The sequence below is a fragment of the Artemia franciscana genome, chromosome 20, assembly GCF_032884065.1.
Source record: "Artemia franciscana chromosome 20, ASM3288406v1, whole genome shotgun sequence".
In the NCBI taxonomy this organism is placed as follows: domain Eukaryota; kingdom Metazoa; phylum Arthropoda; class Branchiopoda; order Anostraca; family Artemiidae; genus Artemia; species Artemia franciscana.
Window position 1 is genome coordinate 574,712 of NC_088882.1, and position 27,432 is coordinate 602,143.

Here is a 27,432-nt window from a genome sequence, read left to right on the forward strand (position 1 = left end):
GTTCTACTATTATGTGAGAACGATTTTTTCAAAAAAAAAAAAATTGTTCTACTACTACTACTATCCAATGTCAGTGAATATGGTTAGTTTCACAAACTGAATCTGTTTTCAGAAATAAACCTGATAAAACACTTACAAAAAAAAGTTATTAAATACATAAAAAAGAGTTATACTGGAGGGGAATTTACTGAATTAGAACAATATAAAGGGTGTAACTGCTTAAGAAAATCCAGCACATACCCACAAATTGAATGATTTCAAGCGTGTGTAAAGTATTTTGTTCTAAATTAATTTATAGACCATCCCAAGTCATGAGAGGAGGCTTAAAGGTCTATATGGGTTAATATGAGTACAGTCCCAATTTGACGTAAGAATAAGGTTAATGTAGACAAATTTTACATTCTTGTAAGAAATAACAAGGCACAAAACTTCTTCCATTTTTTGCATTGTTTCAAATGCTTTAATAAATACCAAAATCTTGAATTATTTTCATTGATCTCCTTCTTAATATTGTAACTGACGTTTCATATTTTTTATGTATATTATTTCTTGCCTGAATTTTTCGCCTCAATTTTCTTAGCCTTAGTTGTAGCTAGAGTTGTAGTAGCCTGCACATTGTCTTTTAGTCAATTGATCATACTCATCAAACAGTTCGTGGTAACGAACTGTAGTAAGGAGCGACCCGGCTCAATAGTAACCAAAACTCTAAAAAATGAAATTTTGATACCAATAGCTACATCAAAAGAATTGAATTTTAATGCTGGTTTTAAATATATAAGTTTCATCAAGTTTAGTCTTACCCATCAAAAGTTACGAGCCTGAGAATATTTGCGTTATTTTAGAAAATAGGGGGAAACGCCCCCTAAAAGTCATAGAATCTTAACGAAAATCACACCATCAGATTCAGCGTATCAGAGAACCCTACTGTAGAAGTTTCGAGCTCCTATCTACAAAAATGTGGAATTTGGCATGTTTTGCCAGAAGGCAGATCACGGATGCGTGTTTTTTTTTTTTTTTTTTTTTTTTTTTTTTTTTTTTTTTTTTTTTTTTTTTTTTTTTCAGGGGTGATCGTATCGACCCAGTTGTCCTAGAATCTTGCAAGAGGGCTCATTCTAACGGAAATGAAAAGTTCTAGTGCCCTTTTTAAGTGACCAAAAAAATTGGAGGGCACCTAGGCCCCCTCCCACGCTAATTATTTTCCCAAAGTCAACGGATCAAAATTCTGAGATTGCCATTTTATTCAGCGTAGTCGAAAAACCTTATAACTATGTCTTTGGGGACGACTTACTCCCCCACAGTCCCCGTGGGAGGGGCAACAAGTTACAAACTTTGACCTGTGCTTACATATAGTAATGGTTATTGGGAAGTATACAGGCGTTTTCAGGAGGATTTTTTTTGGTTTGGGGGAGGGGTTGAGAAGAGGGGATATGCTGGGGGAACTTTCCTTCGAGAATTTGTAATGGGAGAAGAAAATTTCCATGGAGGGAGAGCAGGATTTACTAGCATTATTTAAAAAAAAGAATTAAAAAATAAAAGTGAAAAAGCTTTTTCAGCTGAAAGTAAGGAACAGCAATAAAACTTAAAACAAACAGAAATTATTACCCATATGAGGGGCTCACCTCCTTCTAATACCTCGCTCTTTACGCTAAAGTATTTTCAGTAATTTCAACCACTTATTCTACGGCTTTTGTGATTCAGGGGGTCATTCTTAATGAATTGGGATAAAATTTAAGCTTTAGTGTAAAGGGCGAGGTACTGACGATGGGGCGAATCCCCTCATATATGTAATAAAAACATGAGAATACAAAAGTTCTTTACGTAAGCTAATTTATAAGTTACGTAAATCTTTTACCAATAAAAAGATTCGTAAAAAATTAAAAGATCTAGTTGTCTTTTTAATTAACCAAAAAATCGGGGGGGGGGGGGAAACTAGGCTTCGTCCCCTGCTCTTTTTTTCTCAAAATCATTCGATCAAAATTATGAGAAAGCCATTGAGCCAAAAAAAAATATGCAAATTTCGTTTTGATTATTCCTCTGCGGAGAGCCAAAATCAAAACATGCATTGATTCAAAAACGTTCAGAAATTAAATAAAAAAAACAAGTTTTTTTAACTGAAAGTAAGGAGCGACATTAAAACTTAAAACGCACAGAAATTACTTCGTATATGAAAGAGGCTGCTTCCTCATCAACGCCCCGCTCTTTACGCTAAAGTTTTTTACTGTTTTAAAAAGAAGAATTGAGAGAAAGAGTCAAACTTTAGCGTAAAGAGCGGGGCGTTGATGAGGAAGCAGCCTCTTTCATATACGAAGTAAAAAAAAAGCGTTTTAAGCTTTTGTAAGCGTTTTTTAAAGCGTTTTAAGTTTTAATGTCGCTCCTTACTTTCAGTTAAAAAAACTTGTTTTTTTTATTTAATTCCTTAAAAGTTCCAAGTAATGGGAGTACATTCACTAGAACTATTAATATTAGCAGCAGAATAAACGTTAAAGATAATGAAAGCTTACACTAAAAGTCTATAAATAAGCTAGTAAATACATCTTGTATGAAAAAAAAAGAAACATTAAGACCACTTCCATTTTTTGGCATTATCTCACATACTCCAATAAATATTAAAATCTGGAAGTATTTTCAGGAATCTCCTTCTTAATATTATAACTAATGGTTCATAGTATCTGCCTCAATTATCCTATTTCTTACCTGAAATTTCCAACTTATTACTCTTTGCCTTAATAGTAGTTGGAGCAGCAGTAGAAGTCTGCATATATTGTCTTTTTGTCATTTGATTACCGCTCCCTCTATAAATTTCTTGAAAGTCCCAATTTAATTATCTAGATCATTCCTGAGATGCACCTTTTGAAAACCTGTGTGTGCGTGATATGTTTAGAGTTAACTCAAATTTCTCCTAAGTGTGCTCTGAATTTTCCATAATATACCCTTACCCTTAGCAGTATGATATTATAAACCAATCCTATGTATTCCTGACATACTCTTTTGACAATTTGTATGCCCATACGGTATTTTGATTAGCCTAACTTTGGTCCTTCAACATTTTCTGAAATTCTTATGACCTCAGCCTTAGTAGAGGTCGCAATAGAGCAGCAGCAGTATTATCAGGCACATATTGCCTTTCAGTCAGTTGCTCATACATCGTGTAATTTTCCTAATATTCCAACTTAATACTCCAAGCCATTCATGTGATAGGTGCTTTTGACAACCTGTATGTATATAGTTCTTGATTTAGTTCAAAATTTTCTGAAAGTTTCACAGGAATACCTCTGCCTTTTGGAAAACAAGGGTCAATAATGCCCCCCTTAACCAAAACAAATACTAGACATAAGAAATGGGCAAATTTAAAAGCTTACATTCCTTTCCCCAAGGGTTGTGGGGATCAACGTTCTCAGAAATAGTAATTGGGTCTTTAAACTATGTTGAAAAAAACTGATAGCTCCAAACTTTTGATCGGGTTTATTTATGAAGTAAAGGAAGTTGGGAGAGGGGTCGGTTGATGCAGGATGCAGACGATGCAGACAAAAAGTTATTAAGCAAAAAAAACAAAAGGATGCAGACAAAGTTATTAGAGAAGAACAGTGTGGTCTTAGAAATGTAGAGGATGTGCCAACCTAATTTTCACTCTTGAGTGAATAATTGAGAAGTGTCAGAGTTATCAAACACCTTTGGTCCTTAATTTTATAGATTATGAACACGCATTTATTTATATTATGGTGTAATATACCAGACAAATATATTAGTGATTAGCGCTATGCGCGGGAATAACATTGCTGCGATAGGGCTGGTTCCATGTTAAATCAGGAGTTAAGCAAGTTTGTTTTCTATCCCCTTTTATATGGATCAGTTTGATGGACTTTGCCTTAAGGAGCACAGGAAAGGCAATGGGACCTAGAGGGAAAGTGTAAGCAAAATGAATGAAATTTTTCAGGCTTTGCGAGTTCAAGGTGCTAGAATAGGTTTGAAAATTAATATTAAGAGGACTAAGTCGCTAAGTCTAGGAATAAGAGAAGATGAAAAGGTAACGTTAGGTAACAAAAAGTTTGATCAGGTGGACAACTTCACTTACCTTGGTAGCATTATTAGTAAAAACGATGGGAGCAGTGAAGATATTAAAAGTAGTATAGCCAAGGCTCAGGCTGTTCTTTCGAAGTTAAAATTTTTTTGGAAGAATATGAAGATAAGTCTGCAAACCAATATTAGAGTATTGGAAGCTTCAGTGATGACAGTAGTCAAATATGGATCTGAAGCATGGGCGCTCCAAAAAGCAGATGAAGGTTTGGCAGAGGTTTTCCAGAGAAATTGCCTACGGACTATACTGGGTATCTGGCTGATTGACCGTATTTAAAACAGTAGGCTGTGCGATAAGTGTGGTTCAATCCAGTTTTCTAGGACCATAGCGAGAGAAAGATTGAGATGGCTATGCCACATTCTGTGAATTAGGGAGACAGAATGTTGAAGAATATTTATTTTCAAACAACTGTCTAGGGCTAAACAGAAAGCAGGCCGTCCACGATTGGGGAGGGAGGATGTCATAAAGAAATATTCAAGGGAAATGGGAACTTCCTAGGAAGGTCTAAATAGAGCGGCTTTGAATAGATTGGAATGGAGGAGGAGCGTGGGTAACAGTGTTGGGCTCAGGCGGCTTGGTGATGCAGTGAGTTGATAGCAGTAGTAGTATAATTGATATAACTTTAGAGATGGTGATTAGGGAGACCTGCCTTTGTAGTTTCCTTCCATACATTTCTGTTGATGTCTGAAAAAACCTCCTGTAATTAGACACCTCCTTGTCTGCTCCTAGTTATTATACATCCAGTTGTTTTTTGACAAATACGGAAATATATTAACTATCCACAATATTAAATTCAGAATTTAACAGTAAGGAACTTGAGAATTTTCCAAACTTCCGGTTTCAAATAACAATACAATGTCACGAAATCAAAACCTCAGAATCTATAAGCACCTGCATAAGGCAAGGACTCTAGAAATATTGATTCTTTACTATACCAAGGTGTCTTGAAATAGAGAGGTCCTTGAATCATAAGTTCCTACCAGTAATTTAATCCTATTAATTTAAGAACTAGTGCTGAATAAAAACTCACCTTGAAAGCACAAGGAATTCTTGCAAACCATTTGTGTACGCACTTTTTTGGTTAATTTTGAAAACCCCGCATGATTTCTAAGCAGGAAAATCCAAATTTTTAACCACGCGAGAAAAGAAAACCTCCAACATTATAGTTGACGCATAAAGAATTGGCGCAAAATAATTCAAAGTCAGCGGAACGCCGCCAACTCGTTTGGCGACAGCACACCGGTGGCGTTACGACACTTAGTGGCGGTCGACCAGTCGTCTCGTTGGATGCGTTCGTAGCATACGCCGACGCTTCGCCTGGGTCTAGTTAGAAGCAGTATTTCACAAGGCGAACCAGAGTACAAACTTTCCGCTTATAAATTTATGATTCAAAGAATTAAAATTCAAAGTTCTTTTCGCAACTAAATATAGTTCTCAGATTCTGTTAAAATAAAGTTAAAATAATATTAGCTACATTGAATTAAAAACACTAAGGAAGATCATTATTATTTACATACAATAAGTCCCTTTTTAAAATCTTTGATTTCAAATCATAAATAACTTTCTTTTAAAACATATAGCTTCTTTTATAAATTTTGGATTGTATTCAAAACACATATTGTATCCTTCTGATTAATGTCCTCAGCCCATTGAAAAGGCACTAAAATGAATTATACAGCTGTAAAAGTTTGCTAGTAAACGCTGCATAACGTTGTCTTTTTTTCAGAAGCCAACTTGAATGTCCAGCCTTATCGATTCTCCGTACTTTTTGTTACGTTAAGTTTTTTTTTTTAATTCGTAACTTAAAAAGATACTGTGTTCAGGCTCTTTCTTAGGTTACAATGGTAACTCAAATTATCATTTCATTCAGCTTTATTATGATTCTATTAGAAATTGAACATCAAAAAAATAATAATAGCTAATTAAACAGAAAAAAATATACCTGTTTTGAAACCTCACTGGAAATAAACTCTAACCCAAAGTGGACGAATACCAAAAGCCATGAACATAAATTCAACAGCCATCTAAAGTCAAAACACATTATATCCTCTAAGCGAGCTTGAGCCAGTTGGATTTTTAAGTTACCACTACCGTTAAGCTACCGTTTAGTTTTAAGGGGGTCTATGGAAAAATGTGGTACGCTATGAGCTTTGAATCAGGATAACTATGATGCATAACCTCTAGGGACTCTACAGACCAATAGAAGTATCTAGCTCAAACCGTGATAATTCTAAATAATGTGCTTTGATCTTGGACAAACCAGCTCTGCTAACTTATCCACACGAAGGTTGAAAACTAACTTGAAATGCAAAAATAAGCTAAAGGAACCAAATTTCTCAATGTACATCCATTACTCACTATAAGCAAAAAAAGTCCTACTCCTCATACGTCACAACCTCCTTCATCATAAAAACACTCAAGAAAATGAAATTGTATTTTCGCGTAGTTTGTAAAAGATCGTATATTCAAAGCTTCTTTACTTAAAAATTCTTGTATCCAAATACAAAGGAAATTCTGCCACTCATCACTATGCAAAATGCCATTTAGATTGCTTTTCCTTGTAGATTTCGAGCTTTTGTTAACTAGTGCAAAAATCACGAATTGAGCCCAACAGTGTTTTTCAAAGATTAGTCAAGAGCTAATACTAAAATCCATATTTTCTTATAGAGCCCTAAGGTCAACCGTTGAGATCTTCAACCAGGGATAAAGATACAGATAAAAAGAGCTCGAGTATTAAACCTCAAATAAAAGCATTCTTGTTAAGACAACGATTATAAAACTAAATATTTAGTAGATGTCACTTGCGCCGTTCGGCTAGCAAAACATCCTACCATAGTTTACCTTTTTATTTGTGCGCGGAAGTTGGTTTTTCATGGTGAGAATGATATTGACTTATGCAGTTTTTTTCGCTCTATTTTTGAGTACCAGAATCATTCCTGTTGAAGCCGAAGAGGGTGCAGGATTTTCTAATATTATTCAAAGCAAAAAACAATGAAAAGATAAATATGAAAAAGTTTTTTCAACTGAAAGTAAAGAGCAGCATCAAAAAAAAAACGAACGGAAATTATTACGCATATGAGGGGATCATTTACTCCTAAATACCTGCTCTTTACGCTAAAGTATTTTTAGTAATTTAAACTATTTCTTCTACGGCCTTTGTGATTCAGGGGTCATTCTAAATGAATTGGTACAAAACTTAAGTTTTAGTGTAAAGAGCAAGGTATTAAAGATGGGGAAAACCCCCTCATATACGTAATAAAAACATACGAATATAGAAGTTCGTTACGAAAGATAATTCGGAAGTTACGTATATGTTTTATTAATATAAACGTTCGTAGGAAATTAAAAGTGATAGTAACCAAAAGATTGAAGGGCAACTAAGCCTCTTCTCTCACTCCTTTTTTTCCCAAAATCGTCCAACCAAAACTAAGAAAATGCCATTTAGCCAAAAAAAAAAAAAAATTACAAATTTCGTTCTAAGTATTCATGTGCGGAGAGCCAAAAACAAAACATGCATTAATTTAAATACATTCAGAAATTAAATAATAAAACAAGTTTTTTTTAACTGAAAGTAAGGAGTGACATTAAAACTTAAAACGAACAGAAATTACTCCGTAAATGAAAGGGGCTATTCCCTTCTCAAAACCCCGCTCTTAACGCTAAAGTTTTTGCTGTTTTAAAAAGTGGATTTGAGAGAAAGAGTCGAACTTTAGCGCAAAGACCGGGGGAGGGGCTACAGTCTTCCTTTTCTCCTTCTGTCTCTTTTTTTTTTTTTTTTTTTTTTTTTTTTTTTTTTTTTTTTTTTTTTTTTTGTGTTTGTGCTGTAGCATTGGTGATTTCTCTTTTCATGATATAGTAATAGTTATTGGGAAGTGTACAAAAGTTTTCAGGGGAATTTTTTCTTGGATAGGGAGCGGGTTGAGAGGAGGGAGTTACATGGGAGGATCTTTCCATGGAAGAATTTGTCCTGAGAGGAGAGAATTTCCATGAAGGGGTTGCAGGGTTTTCTAATATTATTTAAAACAAGAACAATGAAAAGATAAATATGAAAAAGTTTTCTCGACTGAAAGTAAGGAGCAGCATTAAAACAAAAGGAACGAAAATTATTACGCATATGAGGAGTTCATCTCTTCCTAAATACCTACTCTTTACGCTAAAGTATTTTTAAGTAATTTAAACTATTTCTTCTACGGCCTTTGTGATTAAGGGGTCATTCTTAAAGAATTGGGACAAAATTTAAGCTTTAGTGTAAAGAGCAAGGTATTAAAGGGGGTAAACCCCCTCATATACGTAATAAAAATATACGAATATATTAGTTCGTTACAAAAGTTAATTCGGAAGTTATGTATATTATTTATTAATAAAAACGTTCGTAAGAAATTAGAGGTGCTAGTTGGCTTTTTAAGTAACCAAAAGATTGAAGGGCAGCTAAGCCCTTTCCCACTCCTGTTTTCTCAAAATTGTCCGACAAAAAAGCCATTTAGCCAAAAAAAAAAAAAAAAAAAAAAAAAAAAAAAAAAAAAAAAAAAAAAAATGCAAATTTCGTTCTAAGTACTCATTTGCGGAAAGCCAAAATCAGAACATGCATTAATTCAAAAATGTTCAGAAAGGAAATAAAAAAAAATAAGTTTTTTTAACTGAAAGTAAGGAGCAACATTAAAACTTAAAACGATCAGAAATCACTCCGTATATGAAAGGGACTATTCTCTCTTCAACGCCCCGCTCTTTACGCTAAAGTTTTTCACTGTTTTAAAAAGTAGACTTGAGAGAAAGAGTCAAACTTTAGCGCATAGAGCGGGGAGTTGAGGAGGGAATAGCCCATTTCATATACGGAGTAATTTATGTTCGTTTTAAGATTTAATGTCGCTCCTTACTTTCAGTTAAAAAAACTAGTTTTTTCTTATTTAATATGTACAAAAAACAGGAGTCGGCACCGTTTCGGTTCCTTTTTCCCATTATTTTCAGTTCTATTTTGTGTTTCGGAGAAAAATGAAAATAACCCAATAAGTTACTGTTTTTCAGTACCGTTTCTATTCCGTTTTCTTTTTTTACCATTTCTGTTTTTCTTAAACACATTATTCTTCATTTTCCAAGATTTGAATGTGAATAGCAGTATAGTGCAGTCTATTGACTTCTAGTTCTTGCGATACTTGCCCTCTAGCGAATAGTGCTTTTCTTTACGCGTTCTAAAGAAAATGATTGCCACAGTAAATATTAATCCTACATTAAAACAGTCTTACCATTAAAGCAACTAAAGTAGTCTAATTAGATATCTACCTTTTGTTAGTCTTGGTAAGTAGATAGCTCTTCGAAGAAACTGGGTGCGCTGACTGCAGCAATGATAATGATAGTAGCTCAAAATTAAATGATCCAGACCTATTCATGTGATTAATTTAAAAAACTTTAAAATAAAGAGCTTTATTAAACCAAAAATGAGGGTAAATAAAGTCAAACAATCTCCTAAACGTAAAACTACCACAAATGGCCATTAATAATTAAGTGAAACCTGAAACGAACATAAATTACAATAAATAACAGAGTCGAACTCAAAACGAGAAAAAATTAACATGAGTGGGGCTGATAACCCCCACGACTTCTCATGACCCGTGCATAATTTCCACTTGTTTGGAAAAAAAGACAATTGACCATGGATTGTCAGTTTAATATACATATACAGATACATATTCCTTGAAAGTTTCAATACTTTTTTATTTATTAAATTGAAAAAGTAAAAACTTCTTGAGTTTTACTCGATTATTTATTGTAATTTCTGTACATTTTGGGTTTGATTTATTTATAGATGATGATTTGTGATAGTTTTACGCTTGGAAGATTACTTGACTGTTTCTGCTCATTTTTGGTTTAATAAATCTCTTTACTTTTCTTTGAAAAACTTATTTTGTAGAAAGTTTTTTTATTAATTTCGGTTCTGACATTGTCTTTTTCGTGGATTTTTTTTTATCTTCACAATTTTTCTATCCGCAGTTTGGCTCACCATTTATATGTTGGAAAAACTTTTTCAACAAAATTTAATTCTAACAAATAGTACTATTTAATTTAATCTTACACCTTCCTAAGTTGACCTGAAAAACAAAACTTAGTATCCTTCCCGAAACTTTCTTTCTATGTTCTATGACAACTTGGATATGCTTACACTCTTTTGATTTATTTAAATTGTAAGGGCAGAAGTAGTAATAATGGTATCCCCGAAAGTTTCAACTTCATACCCCCAGTGGTTTTCTATATATTGTTGAGGTGTCTTATTTTCAATCATACACAAAGTGCCTTTTGATGATTATATAATTGTGGGGGGGGGTTGACATACCCGATGTCCCTAGAGACATGATTACCGGACCGTTTTATTATGCTGAATAAAATGACTGTCAAAAATTTTACTGGAAGAAATTTCGAAAGGAATAGGATTAGAGGAGGGTTACTTGCCCTCTAATCTCTTTTGACTCTTAAAATGACACTAGAACTTTTTGATTAGTTCAACTTCCACCTAAATATTCTTGAAAGCTTCACCTTAATACTTCTAGCTTGCGTAGTAGTAATAGTTGTAGTACCATTAGTAGCAGTAGGCGCATAGTACCTTTGGTTTCTTCAACATCCCCTTGAACACACGCTGAAAGTTTAAACTTAATACCATGAACCGTTCCTGAGCCATTTCTGTTAAATCCTCGTAACAACCTTTGTGGGCTTAGCGTGTTTTGATTTAATGCCATACGTTTTCAATATTTCCCGAGCTTTCCGCCTTAATATCCTTGGTTTTAGTAGCAGCAGCAGCTGCAGTAGTAGTAGAATTAATAGTAGTAGCTTCAGCTGTAGTGGTAGTAGTAGTAGTAGAAGTTGTAATAATAGTTGCAGTAGTAGTAGTATGAGTAGAAGCAGTAGCTACAAGATGCAAATATTTTCTTTTGGTTTGTTTCACATCACCTACACTAAGCACTATAAATAACTTCGAAGACCACACTGCCTTTCCATGACGAGATTATAACAGTTCATATGTGCTCGAAATACCCTGTTAAAATTTTTATATCTGTTCACTGTCAATCAAAAGGGTTCATCCCTATTTTGAACTGTTAAACTTTAAGCACTATAAGTTTCAGATTTACACACCAAACTGTTCTTAAGATTTTGCTGTTACGCCCTTTTGGCAACCTGCATACAGACTGTGTATTTTGATTAAACTGACCCCCCCCCCCCAAGAAAATTTCACATTCATACCAATAGGCATAGTTGTAATAGCAGTCATAGTATTTGCATTATTGGTACTGGTATTAACAGTAATAGGGGTAGTACTAGCAACAGCAACAGTATTAACATACTGCCTTTACAAGCAGTAGGAATAGAAGTAGTGGTTGTGGTAATAAATGTAGCAGTGACAGAAGTATTAGTAGTAGGGTGCATATATTTGCCATTTCGTCAATAGCTTTTATCCTTTTAGCATTCTCTGAAAGTTCAACTTAATAACCATATAAATTCTTGATATATAATCTTTTGACAATGTGCATGCATAAGGCATCTTTTGATTTAGTTCAATTTTTCCTTCAATGTTGTAAATAGAGTAGTGTGGTAGGAGTAGTAGCATTATTAGTGGTAGCATGAAAATATTCCCTTTTTGATCATCTCCCTTATCATTTCCTGAAAGCTCTAAATTCATATACCTAGTCATTCATGGGTTACACCCTTGACAAACAGTATAGGCATAATGTGTTTAGATTTAGTTCAACACTCCTCTCAACATTCTCGGATAGGTTCACCCGAATTCCCTTCGTATTTTAGAAAATATTGTTGAAACATACATACCTTCCTCAAAAACACATACTATATGCAAACAATGAACAAATTTCCTACCTTACAGCCTTTAAACTGAGGACTTGGGGAGGTTGACATCCCTAAGGACATAATTACTGGACCTATCAACAATGCTGACCAAAGTGGTTTTATTATTTGATCAGATGTGTTTTTGGAGAATGATAAGCTCGTGGGGGAGGGGTTGGTTGCCTTCCATTTACTTTTGACTCTTAAAAAGGGCACTAGATCTACCAACTTACAATCAAATGAGCTCCGTCCTATCCAAAATTTATACAACCATCCATTCGATAAAAACCTTATATGCCCCAAATATAACTTACAACCCTTGCTCCTGAGCCCTGGAAGGTTGTGTCCGACCTGAAGGCATTGTACTATGCTCTTTGGACTATTCTGAACAAAATGGGTATCTCATAATTTTGATCAGATGGTTTTTGGGTGCCAAGGAGGGGTTAGTTGTCGTCCATCCCTTTCTACTCTTAAAAAGAAAACTAGAACTTTGAATTTTTAATCAAATAAGCCTCCTCTAAAGTCCACACAGCCACCCTCCCCTTCCATAAGAACCTATATGCCCCAAAGGCACAACTTAAAATCCTTGCCCCAGACTCTGGGGGCTGTGTCGACTCCAAGAGCCTTCTTATGTTGCGTTTGAATTGTTTTTTGGAAAAATTGGCTATCTCAAAATTTCTACCAGATGCGATTGGGGATAATAAACCGTAAGGAGGGAGGGGCTAGTTGATACCCGACACTGTGACTTTCAAAAATGGTACTAGAACTTCTTATCCCCAATCCAGTAGGTCCCCTTCGAAGTTTATACGACAACTCTTTGCATAAAAACGTGATATGGCTCTGGGGCATAACTTAAAACCCTTATCCTGAGAACTGTAGGGGAGGGGGAGTAGACAACGCTCCCCCTCCCAACAACGGAGTCAAGAAAGGTCAAGTAATATAATTACTTGAGTTTCAACAACGGTGAACAAAATGCATATTCCAAAATTGTGATTATGTGTATTTGGGGAAATGATGGGCATAGGAGTGGGGGGGGGGATAGGTTGACCTCCAATCACTTTCTATTGTTAAAAAGGCACTACATGTTACAGTTTTCAATCGAATGATTTCCCTTAGAAGTTTTTACGACAACTTATACACGAAGTGGCCTGGTCTAAAACAAAACAGAGGGACAGCTGCCCTCCGAATCACTTTATATCTTAAAAAGAGCCTTAGAGCTTCTGATTACCAGCCCAATGAGCCCCCTCCGAAGCTAATACGACCACCCTTTCTATAAAACCTTATATGCCCCCAGGGCACCTTGTGTTTGCAGACAACTTCTATACGAATTGCCCTAGTCTTAAAAAAAAATAAAGACATTGTAGCCACATCGCTCAAAAGGCGATTCTAGTGAAGCATTAACGCTGAAAGCAGCACTAGGAAAAATATAATTATTAGAATCCTTAAATAGAATCCTGAAATAATCTCCCCAACGATCTTTTTTAAGCTATCTGCAAGTCACAAAATCTTAGTCCATCCATGAAAAAGGATACGAGTGTTCGCAGGAATAGCAACCTTGCAATGATAGAAATACACGGTGCCCGAAAAGAGCCGCTGTGAAACTTCCTCAAAACCGTCTTAACGCTAAAACTAGAGAGCTTGAACTTTATAACGATATACGGTTCATGGAGAATAACGTCATTGAGTTTCTTCCCCCGTTCCAACAGAAAACTATGATAGATCATAGGTACTATTATTTTTTTGGCAAGAGGAGTTGTAATGATGATCAACGGGTTGCAGTACTCTTGTCAGTTAATCAATGGTCTGAAGGAACTATTAGCTATTTAGCACAGGAGACATTTTTTGGCCAGTCCCAATTTTCATTTGACACATTCCACTTTCAACCCTGTAATTCATTAAAACAATAAGCCATACAGACAGAGATTCAGTTCGTCAGTACATATCTTCGCTTCTCCAGCAATTCGCTTCCGATCAGATAAGCACAGGAGAACTAGCTCAAATCCAATTAAACCTAACATTTTTCCCAATAGATGTTGCTCCTACAAAGGCAGGGACTAACCAAAATGGATGACCAGAGACTCTTGATCAAGAAACTAGCTTGCTTACGAAGTTTCTCGACATAACTGCGCTATGGGTGAACTCTTCAAATACAAAATACAAACAATATAAGAGATTTAAGCACTGCCCATGTAGCAGTAAATACAATCAGGGCATATGAGGAAAGCTCCTTTCTTCTTGAAAAAGAGTCAAAGATCATTCTGATTCAATAGAATTTTTGGAGTGACAACTTTTACGCTTACTCAGAGCAAAGTGAAATTGCATGCATCCATCTGTCTATGCCAGCAACTTCAGTACCCAGTGAGAGTTCATTTAGCATTGCTGATTACTTTAAGCAAAAGCAGTGCTCACGAATGACTGCAAAGTCACCTGAAATTTGAATGTTTTTAAGCGATACATTATAATTTATGTAGCCTTGTTATGCATTCAAAAACTTTATTTACTATACTCCCATAAACCTTAGTAAACTGAAACAAAACCAAAATATCTGTTAAAACAGTCATTTTTAAGTAAAAACAGGTCACTTTTGTTTTTCTAGGAAAAACGGAGAACCTGAAGCAGATTTACGTTCTTTTTCACCGTTTTTGTTCCTGTACCATTTTTTATTGCCGCTTTGGCTGACAACAGAATCGACGCCAACCCCTAACAAGGATAAAACTCAACGGTATTCATCTTCTGGATACTATCTACACCAACTATGTTCCTTGATATTTACTTGGAATCAAGTGACCCTCCCACACTCAAAAAATTTATATGAACTATTTTAATCAAGGATCATATTTATCCACAAGAGCGCGTTGTCTTAAAAGTTTAAAAAAAATGTGTTTATTTATTTTATTTTATGCTGTTGTATAGCTAACAAAAATATCTGGAATGGTAATTGGTTTAAATATGACATGAGACTCAAGAAATGGAATGCGTTTCAAGTTCTTTGGGCTATGTTCACCTTTTCGTATATTTATGTATGAGGACCGCTAACAAGCCTAACTTAAACAGTGTGTAGCATCAGCGACCCGTTTACGATATTTGTGTAAAACACTGAACCAACAAAAAAAAATCAATAGCAAAACAAATAATTAAATTCCAACTGTTTTGATTAACCTATCAATAATCGTTTATTTATTGATAAATTATTTTCAGTGCTCAAAAGAATTGAAATAAACCCACTGATATAGTTACAACACTTACCTAATTCATACTTTCTATACTACAAAATAGATTTCAAACTTTAACAAAATTTAGCCTTTTTTGAAAGCAGCTCTTTTTTGAGTAACTATGGACTTTGAATGGCAAAAATTGTTGTAAATTCCTATTAAACCCACTTTAAAGCACTTCATTTCCCACCTTTATCATTCTTTTGCATTGTTTGTGCTTGTCTAGACAATAAGAAAACTACAAGAGAACAATGGACTGAAGGAACATAAATATAAAATTAAGAATTTATAAACCAGATTCTTTTTTATAAATGTGGTTCTACCAGCTACAGTTCACTGATCAAAGGGAATAAAATTTGAGGAGTCAAAAATGAGAGAGCAGTAAGGGAAGAGCAATTTTTGTAAGCCAAGGATGGTGCCTGTACCACAGTGAAGGTTAAGAACGTCTTTGCCAATACCACTAAGGTTCGAAAACTGAAAAATTCTTACTCAGAGCCTTAAGCATTGGCTCTTGGTCTTATAAGGAAGAAATGGTAGCACTCTTCGATGCCCTAAATGCCCTGTGGAACATTTTCTATCAGAATTTTAATGAAGCCCACTGAAATTTTATGTCTAAATTTTCCCTGTACCTCAGGTGGACGGTCGATATACATGCACCACTTCCTAATTCACCCAATACATTTTTTGTGCGTTTCTCATGCTACCTTAAACCAAGAGTGTTCATTACACTTGGTTATGCTTTGACAGGATGAGACTTTTAATAGTCAACTCTGAGCTGTGATAACTTATCTGCAGCCTAATTAGGGTCTTCTGCATGGAAGACTATCCAGTTCTGAAAAGAAATAGCACTTCAGAAGCCGTCCCAGTGTCTGTTTTATCACTGCAATCAGTGTTGTTACCTCAAATTTCCGAAACCTGTGGGTAAAATGCCCAAAAACCAATAAAATTCATCAAAAACCTGTCACCTCCTTAAGTACGTGTTTCGACTTTCTTACTATAGTTAGTTTTTTCTTCTTTGAGGTTCCAGAATCAGGACCAATGAAGACCAGTCATTTTTTTTACAATTCTATCAACATACTACCGTATTCATTATCCCAGAATACAATTAACACAGATACAATGGTGAATATCATGCTCCAGGGAAGTACAATTGCAGATATTGGATAATTTCCTCTGGTATTGGCTCACGATCTCGCATATCGACTCACCTAAGTAAATCAGGTGGAGGCTTTGATATGTTCTCAAAAAAGACAAAATATACCTCTAGGATAGGAGTAAAATAAGATGCCAAAATTAAACTAAGACGGGACTGCAAAAAAAAGAACATACAATTTTAAAGTCTTTAAGAAGGTGGCCTACGTAGAATTTTGAGAAAGGTTGATGGAGGAGTGTTTGTAGCAGGGTGAGTGGAGAAGTGTTTGCCAGTTGTGCGGAAACTAGGACAAGTTTACGGTAGTTGTCTGTCTTATGAGATTTTGAAGGAGTTTCTGATGAAAATTTTACATTTTATACTTTGCTTTTCCTTTTCTTCTTTGTAACTTATTTCTTGTTAAACTTTAAGAAACAAACTTGTCTAAAGGTCATAAAAATACCCGTTTCTAATCAAGCGATTTCAACACAGCAATTCTAGGGCAACAAAAGGACAAAGATTCTCCAGAGCCATTACTGGCATATAGGGTGAAGAGTCGACATTTCAACTTACGGTTCGTTCTTACAGGGACAAGTAACAACCTAGTTGCCCAGCCTAGCCCCTAGTTGCCGAACTTTGGTTCCTTGCATATGCCTTGATTGATCTGTTAAATTCATTGCAGTTTTAACCAGGTTGTCCAAAGTTTCACCAATTAACTTGGTTGTGTAATAAGCTCTTATATTTGAAAAATCATTTATCTGTAGAGCAAATTGAGCTATATTATTTTCAATATAGTCAGCTATTTTTGGAATATTTCTTTGTCATTTATGTAGTGGCTCTTCGTTTTTTCCTTAAGCTAAAAGAATTAATTTCCTTATATATATAGAAAATAGGCTGTTTTCCGCAATGCTTGTAAATTCAATTTCACCTTCACTTTCATTTTCATTTCCATCTTTCCCATTCTCCTAATGGGAGGATAGTTTTTACAGGGGCAAGTGGCAACCTAGTCGTCCAACCTAGCCAAAACGCCGATCGATCCCTGGGTCCCATATTGTCAAGTAGAGAATTAATCCAACATGCTACCATAAGGTACTAGTGCAAATGAAGCTGAACAATTCTAAATCTCTCCATTTTATACATCTTTATTACAAAAAAAAACTACTTACCAGCTCGAGCCAAAGTTTTTTGTCATTTTCTGGACCTCTTCGTCCCTTATCAAGAGTAAGGACCCATTTGTCTCCTTTTATGTTTGATGGGTCCTCCCACATGGGCATAATACCCTTCTTGAAGAAATTAAAATCATATCCCTGCTTTAATTCACTTGGAGGTTTGATATGATTATGCAATCTAAAAATAAGACGAAGTATTACAATTTACATCATCTTTACAGTAAACAAGAAAAAAAATAAGCATTTGTTTAGGAACTTGAAAATATAGCAGCTAAGAAACAACAATTTTTTTTATTTGAATAATTTGGATTGATTCATCAGCCATTGTTTACAAACCTTGGTATAAATTCACCCAGCCAGGGCAACAGAGAACTTCAGGGTATCAGAGTAACAGAGAACAGGGTAACAGAAAATTGATTAGTATAAGAAGGGAAGAGTGGGGTTGGTTCGGACACGGGGGGAATCTGGACAAGTGGACCTCTTCCTTTAGTGCCATATGCTGATCACGAAAAAAGTACTGTGGACCTACCATCTAGCATTCTACTTACTTATGTAGTTTTGTTACCCTACGTGCAGTTGTTTTGGAAATGTTAAAAAAAAAAATGAAAAAACCAAATTAAAGCGTCCTGTATCTTCTTTACTTTGATATTTAATCCATCCTACATTAATAAACATTTAGCTTTCTTAATATATGACACGTATTAATTAGACTATGGTAAGTTTTTTCGACTTTGGTTTTTGGCACCATATGTAAGTTATATGGCACAGTTGAAGTTTCAGGCTTTTTCTCTCAAGTGGGGACGGTTTGGACAACCATAGTAGGGTGCATTCGGACAATGTCCGAACCAATTCCACCAACTATTTTGTCCCTTCCAATCGTTTTTCGTATCATGTACCTTTTATGATTTTTATTTTTACTGGTTTCTATTATTTTTTTTTTCAGAATCTCTCGAGTGCACAACAGAAAGCGGCAAGATTCTCCTCCTGACCAAAAAAATATGAATAAAGTGGTTGAGGCTTATATTAAGAAAGAAGACACGTTGAGAGAAATTGCAGAAAACTTCGGCATTAAAGAATCTACACTACCTGACTACGTCAAGCGATCGAAGGCATCAAGCGAAGAAGTTTCAGCAAGTGCCAATGAAGAGCTTTGGCCACTTTTTATCAACTTCCCGATTAAAGCCAAACACAACAAGTAAGTTTTTAACATGGGGCACGAGAGGGAACTTGCAGAATATTTCTGAACATTACGACAAAATAATCCAGATGTTTGGCCTTTTCTTACGCTCGTGCGAATAACATTTATGTGCCAGAAAGTTGGACGGAAAACGAAGCAGCGCCGAAGGACTAGCTTCTCGCATTTCTTAAGCAGAATTCAGACATTTCAATCAGGAAGTTGGAACCCAAGAGTCAGGCGAGAAAGCCTCCGGCTTCAACAAACGTGTAGTCCAGATGTTTTTTGACAAGCTGCTTGGTGTCTACGGAAGATTTGCAGCCAAGGTGAAACCAGATCACTTCAGAAATGCGGATGAGACTGGCATATCCACCATGCTTCCACCACCGAAAGCCCTAGCGCCGACTGGACTAAACAGGTTAGTCACACAGTGTCTACGGAAAGAGGTCAAAATTTAATTGCTGTTTGTTTCGCATTTTCGTCCAGAGGAACTACCCCTCCGGTTTTAATTTTCCTATGAGTGAACTTTGTACCTAGAATAATTAATGATACCCCCCCTAGTCACCTGGGACTTGCTCACCCAAGTGGTTAGGTCAATGGCGACTTATTCTTGGAAGCTGTTAGACACTTTACGAAGATCATTAACCCAGATACAGAGATTCCGATCCTCCTGCTAATGGACAACCATGACAGCAATCTCGATGTAAGGGTTATCGTACACTGAAAGGAAAAGTTTTGACACTTTTGACATTTCCGTCACACTGTTCGCATAAACTATAACCACTACACATAGGTGTTCTTTCTCCTTTCGAGGACGCACTAAAAGGGTGCTTTAATGAGTAGCTACAGTTACATCCTGGCCTAAGTATTTCGATTCATGAAGTAGCTCTGCTCAGCAGGGTTCCCTTCCTATAGAAATTTACTGTGTCGAACACTGTATCTGCTTTCCAAGCCACCGGGATCTTCCCTTTCAATAGTGACATATTTCTGGAGGGAGCTTTTGCACCGTCGCTAGTAACAGAGAGGCTGCTAGATACAACAACCGTTTCGCCGAGTCCTCTGTCGCAGGCTAACTCCAAGTTCGGACCCTCACTGGCTTCTTCCATTATTAGGTCTCTGGAAGAATTTAGACCCTTCCCCTGAGTTGATACTAGCTCTGTTTCGGGTCACGGGAATTGGAATCGAGGCAAGACTTGCATTTCAACATACACACTTGAAAAGGAAGAGATTGCACCTAAAAAGGAGAAAAAGATCAGACTACCGAAGCAATCTGCAAAGAAACCCAAAAACTGTGCGGCCCGTAGTGACTACGACGAAAACGAAAGAGCGAAGCTTTATTTCAGCTTGGTTGCCTTGAATGATTGATAAAGCGACGAGTCTCTTCGCTGTGTAGGGCTTGGAGAGGACTTTGAGCCTTTTGACATAGAAAATGCTCAAGTTGAAAGCTTTGTTCTTGCGAAATTCAAGTTTAGAAAGTCTAAGAAGCGTGATGTTTTCTATATTGGCCAAATCAAAGGGAAAAGTGGAAGTGATGTGGAAGTCTCTTTTCTGCGCACAAATGGAGCATGGTTTGTCTCACCGGATATCAAATAATAATAATAAAAAATAATTTATTTATAACCCACTATACAGGAAATTAAGTGGAGTAACACAAGAAAAGCGAGAGAGAAAAAAAAATACATTTAACATCAAAACAGATAAATAAATATTACACTCAATGCGCTATTGCTACCCGGATAAGAGGCTGGTTGACACCCAAGGTGGCATAAATATTCTCCTGAAGACGGTTACTTTGTCTAACAAAACAACTTACAATACCTAGAGCGCCAAAAATCTGCATAATCTTTCTATTACTGTATCTGTGAGGCAGATACAATAAAAGCTTGTAATATCGGAAATACATAATTCTAATATCGCCAATATCTCCTGGTCAAAAAAGGATATGAAAGCCAGGTGGGAACAAACCCGCATGGTCACAAAAACTTGAGTACAATTTAGCCAATGCTTTTCTGTAATAACTTCCCCTGTTGGGGACAATTTTCACATACCCCAGTTTAAGCTTCTCTTTAATAACACTCAATGCCCTGAAACGAAATAACTTAAGCGATTTGCTTATATTGATCCCAAGTCATCGGAAAGATTGGACACATTTTACAGAAAATAAACCGCAATCAAATGGCGTTGCAGAAGATTTCGAATTGAACACTAAATATTCGTATTTATCAGTATTAAGGCTTAATCCAATTTTCCCATATAGCCACGATACTAGTAGCACAGACTACATTAAAGTAAACTTAGTAAAAGCAGATCATCCAAATATGCAATATAGGAGACATTTGACAACCCGGAAGAGTAAGAAATAGGCATCTTACTAAGAGCATTCAATCAACAAGCTTTAAAAATACGAGGTGAAAGCACACCAGCTTTGTGTTTTCAGATGACATTGTTCTTGCGCTTCCATCTTCTACTGCTACCAGAGGGACAGAACTGACAAAGCGAGGTCTCACTTCTTTTCATTACGACCTCAGCTGCTACAACGTGAGGTAAAGAGGGTCGTACATATTATTTTATTTTAAGATTTCTATGTATCTGAATTTTTAAATATATTGTATTTTATTGAAAATTAAGTACTGCCCAAACTCACCCCACATGATGGGGTGACTTCGGACATTTATGAAACATGAATTTTTGTTACAGCCAAGAACAGAGCTAAAAATGTGACTGAGATACAAGCAACAACCAACCCAAAATTTCTGTCCAAGCCATTCCCACCCTCCCCTATAAAACATGGATAATAAATTTTCTAGTTTGTGAAATCCTTTTTCAAAGGTGTGTGATAAGGCTAGGAATCTTATGAAAAGGACTAATTGTTTAGTATTATATTATATACACCCTCCAAATTTCTTAAGCCTTGCAGTAATCATCCCTAGACCCTGAATTATATTTCATATAATCAGTCTTTTTATCAGACAGTTGCTAGGTTTTGCAATTTTTATTACTTATGGTATTATGAGTAAATTTCTCTCTCTCTCTCTCTCTCTCTCTCTCTCTCTATCTCTCTCTCTCTCTCTCTCTCTCTCTCTCTCTCTCTCTCTCTCTCTCTCTCTCTCTCTCTCTCTCTCTCTCTCTCTCTCTCTTTCTCTCTCTCTCTCTCTATCTCTCTCTCTCTCTCTCTCTCTCTCTCTCTCTCTCTCTCTCTCTCTCTCTCTCTCTCTCTCTCTCTCTCTCTCTCTTCTAAAAAACCAAAAATTGTCTTAAAAAAACTTGAATGATAACAATCTTTGTACTTTTAACTGATCATACAAAGCTATAGATCATAAAAAACCTTTGATTTTCTAGATCCCTAACCCTTAGCACATTTACGAGAGGCTCTACAATAACTACTCTTTATACTCTTTAATATTTTTCTTAGATTTTTTACATCAGGTCAATTATCTAATTTGGAATTAAAGTAGAACTTACCCCCAAAATCCTTCTACTGTGTCAAAGTCTGTGACTTTGTGCAAATTTTGTTCCCATTGAACACTCTTGTCAGATGACGGTTTATAATACCAAAATGTCCACTTATTCTGCAATGGATGAGCCATAGGCAATTCTGGATCAAGGTTTGAATCATCATGTACTGAAACAGGATCCAAAGTTGCCATCACCTGGAAAAAAAAATGGTCAAATAAAAGACAAAGTCTAGTTCAGCTTTTGCCAACCTTGAAGGGGACAGCTTTTAGCTTTTAGTTTGCAAGTGACGAACTTTGACCATTGTTTACATTTAGTTATGGTTATTATGAAGTGTACGAATTACGTGGGAGGATCATTGCATGGAGGAATTTATCATGAGGGAAGAAAATTTACATGAAGGGGGTGCAGGAATTTCTAGTATTATTTAGAAAAAAAAACAATGAGGACATAAAAAAAGAAAATTTAACTGCAAGTAATGAGCAGCATTAAAACTGAAAACAAACATAATATATTACGTATATAAGGGGTTTCGTCTCCTCCACAATTCCTTGCTCTGTACGCTAAAGTATTCTTAGTAATTTCAACTATTTATTCTACGGACTTTGTGATTTAGGGGTCATTCTTACATTTGGGACAACATTCAGGCTTTAGTGTAAAGAGCGAGGTATTAACGAGGGGACCAACCCCTCATATACGTAACAAAAATAAAAAAAAATATAGAAATTAGTTACATAAGATAATTCATAAGGTACGTATGTTTATTACAAACAAAAACACTAGCAAAAAAGAAAATATAGTTGCATTTTTAAGTAACCAAAAATTGGACGGCAATTAGGCCTCCTCCCCTCCCCCTTTTTGTTATCAAAATAATCCGATCAAAAACTATGAGAAAGCCATTTAGCAAAAAAAATACGAGGCAAATTTTGTTTTAATTATTCATGTTGGGTGAGCCAAAATCAAAACATGTATTAATGCAAAAACGTTTAGAAATTAAATAAGAAAAAAAAAATTTTAAACTGTAAGTAAGGAGCGACATTAAAACTTAAAAGAAAAGGAATTTTTTTCGTATATATAAGGGGTTTTCCCCTCCACATCGCCTCGCACTTTACGCTAAAGGTTGTATTGTTTTAAAAAGTAGAGTTGTGATAAAGAATCCTCGAATTCACTTGATCGCTTAAATTACATCTTTGATCGCTTAACAACATCTATGTGATTGTTAGCTACAGCATAGTGCAGAGGTGAATTACCGGCATTATCTATGATATCAGTGTTAGTATTTTTGGACAGTAGAGCTTCAACAACGCCTTTGTGACCATTTTTAGCTGCAAGATGTAGTGCCGTTCTACCATTGTTGTCTGGATCATCAAACTTTACTTCTGTTTCCCTTAAAAAGAATTCCACAATATTTTCCCTTCCATTTGCAGCAGCAATATGAAGTACACTCTGACCATTTAATTTTTTTATGTTTACCCCTATCTTTTGACCAGTGATAAATTCTATAACTGCAAGACCAGGTCCATAAGCATGAAAATGCATTGCTGTCGATGAGTTAATACTTCTAGCATTAATGTCTGCTCCCTTTCTGAGACAGCTCTTTAAGTGTTCAAGATATCCTTCTTTTAATGCTAAGAACATTGTTTCTTGATTTGTAATAATAGTCAGATTATGATCAAATTTATTTTTCTGTTTTGGAGGATTTTCTTTTATCGACTTGCTAAATCTGATGTTATTTTTTCTTTTATCGTCTGTAATAAGTTTTTTAGCGATAAAAATAACTGTTAATAAGGGATCAGATGACATCAGATCAATTATATCATTATAGTGGGCTAAATGATTCCGCAAACACTTTCCAGTTAATAAAGGAGTTTTTTCACCTGAAAAAATTAAATTGTTTTCAAGATGATTTTCTGATCTAGTTAAAATAGACAAAATATCGAGAACAAGCATTTCTATGACTCCTTGTAACTTTTCATTTTTTTTTGTAGGAAGGGAGCATTTCTGTTAAGTTACCACATAATTCATTATTTCTTAAAATACTTTTCAGTTCAGACAACTTAAGTTCCAGTAAGTTATTATATATTTCTTTAGTTATATTGTAATCCTTCCTTTGTTTACATTTATTTATAAATTAACTTTTATCATTCAGTTTATTTCTTAATTCTTCGACCCATTTCAATCTACGATGACTTTTCTAGTGTTCCTTGGTAATGATTGAAGAACAAGCTCACTTGTTGTCGTAGATAACTTAGGAGATTCGAGAGTATTTTTTTAAAAGTTCAGTAAAAGTTAGTAACTTGTAAGACCCTAGAAATAATTAATTTCCCTTCACGTTGATTAAGATAAACAGATAATGCTAATTTTATAAAATCACTTATTTTCTTCAAAGAATGAATATCTCTAATTTTTGATAGTCGCTATACAGTTCTCCTAATTGAGGATAATTGCTAACGATCTCTGAGACAACTTGCTTACGATTTAAGTTTGGGAGTTTAATAATTTTTTCGATATTAACAGATACTAAATGAGCTTTTTCCTTTTTAAGTTTCTCAGCAAAATGTTTTAGGTGATTAAGTATTTTATTTCTATTCAGTGTCACATTACAGTACAGATTCATTTATTGATGTTTTATGTGAGAGGAAATAAAAGTGATTAAACAAAATTCTATTTCTTCCCAAGGCCGTCTATTGTAGGTATATTTCAACTATCGCTTTCATCTATTTCTTCTCCATTGCAGTACTCTGTTCTTGAAACAATTACATTTTGAAGTAATAACTGAACCCTCTCTCTTATGCTATTGAGATTACTCTTCATATTTTTATCTTGTTCAAAAGAATTAAAGAAAAAATGGAGGTCTATTAACTTATTTTCAACACGAATTTCCATCTTTTCTGACAATAAAACATTCTTAAGTTTTAATTCTTCGTAAGCTCGAGAAAGAATTTCATCTAGTTCCATCAGATGAGTAGGAAAGTAATTACCTGGTCATATACTAATATATGTATCAAGAAGTTCCACACTACCAGACCGTATGGCATAATAGAAGGCATTATGGCAGGTTTCATCCTCATCACTTGGCAAAATTATAGTTTTCTTGGGCCAAGAGAGAAGTTACTCCGAATTTTACCATTACTGCTAAGTAGCTATTCTAAAATGTTTACCCTATTATGTTTACAAGCTAATATAACTAAATTAGTAATCTCAACAGAGGCTTTAGCATTGGTTAACTTTCTCGTTCTTTTTAGGTCACCTTCAAGAACAGCTTCAAGTAAACAGTAGTTTTTGCGAAGCATTTTTACTCTAGTTCATGACTTCAGCTGTCAGAATATTCACTTGCATTAACTAAATAAGACTACTGTCCTTGAATTGAATCTTCCTCTCACTATTAATTTTGTGGATAATAGAAGGCATTATGGCCCGTTTCAACCTTATCACTTGGAATTTTTGTGATTTGTCATTATTACTAAGTAGGTATTTTAAAATATTCATCTCATTATGTTCACAAGCTAAAACAACTAAATTACCGAGTTGTTGTTATTAATTAACTCTCTTGTACTTTCTAGGTCTCCTTTACGTACACCATCAATTAAACGATAGTTTATATCCAGATTGGGAAGCGTTGTTACTCTAGTCCATGACTTAAGCTTTCAGAATATTCACTCCCATTAATTCGACAAGACTACTATTTTGAACTGAATCTTCTTTTCATGATTAAGTTCATGTTATTTCATCTAGAAAAAAAGTAGGACATAATATATGAATACATTTAAATACCAAAGCTGTTGCTATATTCAAAAATTGTATTTATTAAATATTTGCAATTTAACATTAAATCTTTTTCATAAAAAAATTTTCTGAATTTAAAATCAGCCATAAATTTTATGGCTGATTTAAAATGGAGAAGGATTAATCAAAATTTTCTAAAATTTAGGTTAAAACCTTATTTAAGTTTATACTATTGGATCCAAAATTAAAGTCAAACTCAGATAATACTGAGATAACTAATCAAACAGCTACCCGGTTCAATAGTAAGCGAAACTTAAAAAAATTGAATTTTGATACCAATAATTTCTTCAAAGGAATTAGCTTTGAATGCTGACTTTAAATATATAAGTTTTATTAACTTTAGTCTAACCCATCAAAAGCTACGAGCCTGAGAAAATTTGCCTTATTTTACAAAACAGGGGGATACACCCTCCTAAAATTCACAGAAACTTAACGAAAATGACACCATCAGATTTAGTGTATCAGAGAACCCTTATGTAGTAGTTTCAAGCTCCTATCTAACAAAAAGGTGGAATTTTGTATTTTTTGCCAGAAAGCAGATCACGGATGCGTGCTTATTTGTTTGTTTGTTTTTTCCCAGGGGTAATCATATTATGAAGTTTACAGGCAATATCAGGGGGACGTTTTTGCTTAAGGGCGGTGGTGGGTTGGGAGGGGGTTACTTGGGATGATTTTCCATGGAGGAATTTATCATAAGGGAAAAGAATTTCCATGAAGGGGGTGCAGGATTTTCTAGTATTATACAAAAAAAAACAATGAGAAAATAATGTTTTTCAACTGGAAGTAATGAGCAGCATTAAAACTTAAAATGAACAGAAAAGATTACGTTTATAAGGGGGTTCGTCTCCTCCACAATACGTTGTTCTTTACGCTAAAGTACTTTTAGTAATTTCAACCATTTTTTCTATGGCCTTTGTTGCTCAGGGTTCCTTCTTAAAGATTTGGGACAAAATTCAAGCTTTAGTAAAATGAGTGAGGTATTGACAAGGGGTCTAACCCCGTTATATACGTAGTGAAAATACATAAATATAGAAGTTAGTTACTTAAAATAATTCGTAAGGTACCTATGCTTATTCCTAACAAAAACGTTCCTTAAAAAATGAAAAATCTAGTTGCATTTTTAAGTAACCAAAAAGTGCAGGGCAAGTAGGCTTCCTCCTCCACCCTTTTTTAATCAAAATCCTCCGATCAAAACTATATGAAAGCCAGTTAGCAAAAAAAAAAAAAATACTAACATGCAAATTTCGTATTAATTATTTATACACATTGAGCCAAAATCAAAACATTCACTAATTCAAAAAAGTTCAGAAATTAAATTTTAAAAAACAAGGGTTTTTAACTACAAGTAAGGAGCGACATTAAAACTGAAAACAAACAGATATTATTCCGTATATGAAAGGAGTCTTCCCCTGCTCAAAGCATCGCTCTTTACGCTACAGTCTGACTCTTTGTCACACCTCTACTTTTTAAAACGATTAAAAACTTTAGCCTAAAGAACGAGGCGTTAAGGGAAAGCAACCGCTTTCATTAACTGAATAATTTCTGTTCGCTTTAAATTTTAATGTCGTCCTACTTTTCAGTTAAAAAACTCTTTTTTTATTTATTCAACA

General features: G+C 34.9%; 1 protein-coding gene across 8 annotated transcripts in view; it reads right to left on the bottom strand.

The window, feature by feature from the left end:
* The window catches only part of LOC136040237 (eukaryotic translation initiation factor 4E-like), a 97,395-nt gene that overhangs the window by 44,812 nt on the left and 25,151 nt on the right, over positions 1–27,432 (bottom strand). For 3 of the 8 annotated variants that reach the window (XM_065724439.1, XM_065724438.1, XM_065724442.1), the window contains exons 1-3: positions 25,018–25,288; positions 22,046–22,233; positions 17,407–17,587 (exon numbers count right to left, since the gene is read on the bottom strand). In XM_065724439.1, coding sequence (XP_065580511.1) covers positions 17,407–17,587; positions 22,046–22,233; positions 25,018–25,107 — 459 coding nt within the window. In that variant the 5' untranslated portion in view covers positions 25,108–25,288. Of the gene's footprint in view, positions 1–9,274; positions 9,452–17,406; positions 17,588–22,045; positions 22,234–23,286; positions 23,757–25,017; positions 25,289–25,560; positions 25,661–27,432 lie in introns of those variants that run through there. The other 5 variants (XM_065724444.1, XM_065724445.1, XM_065724440.1 and 2 more) reach the window with 4 other exon arrangements.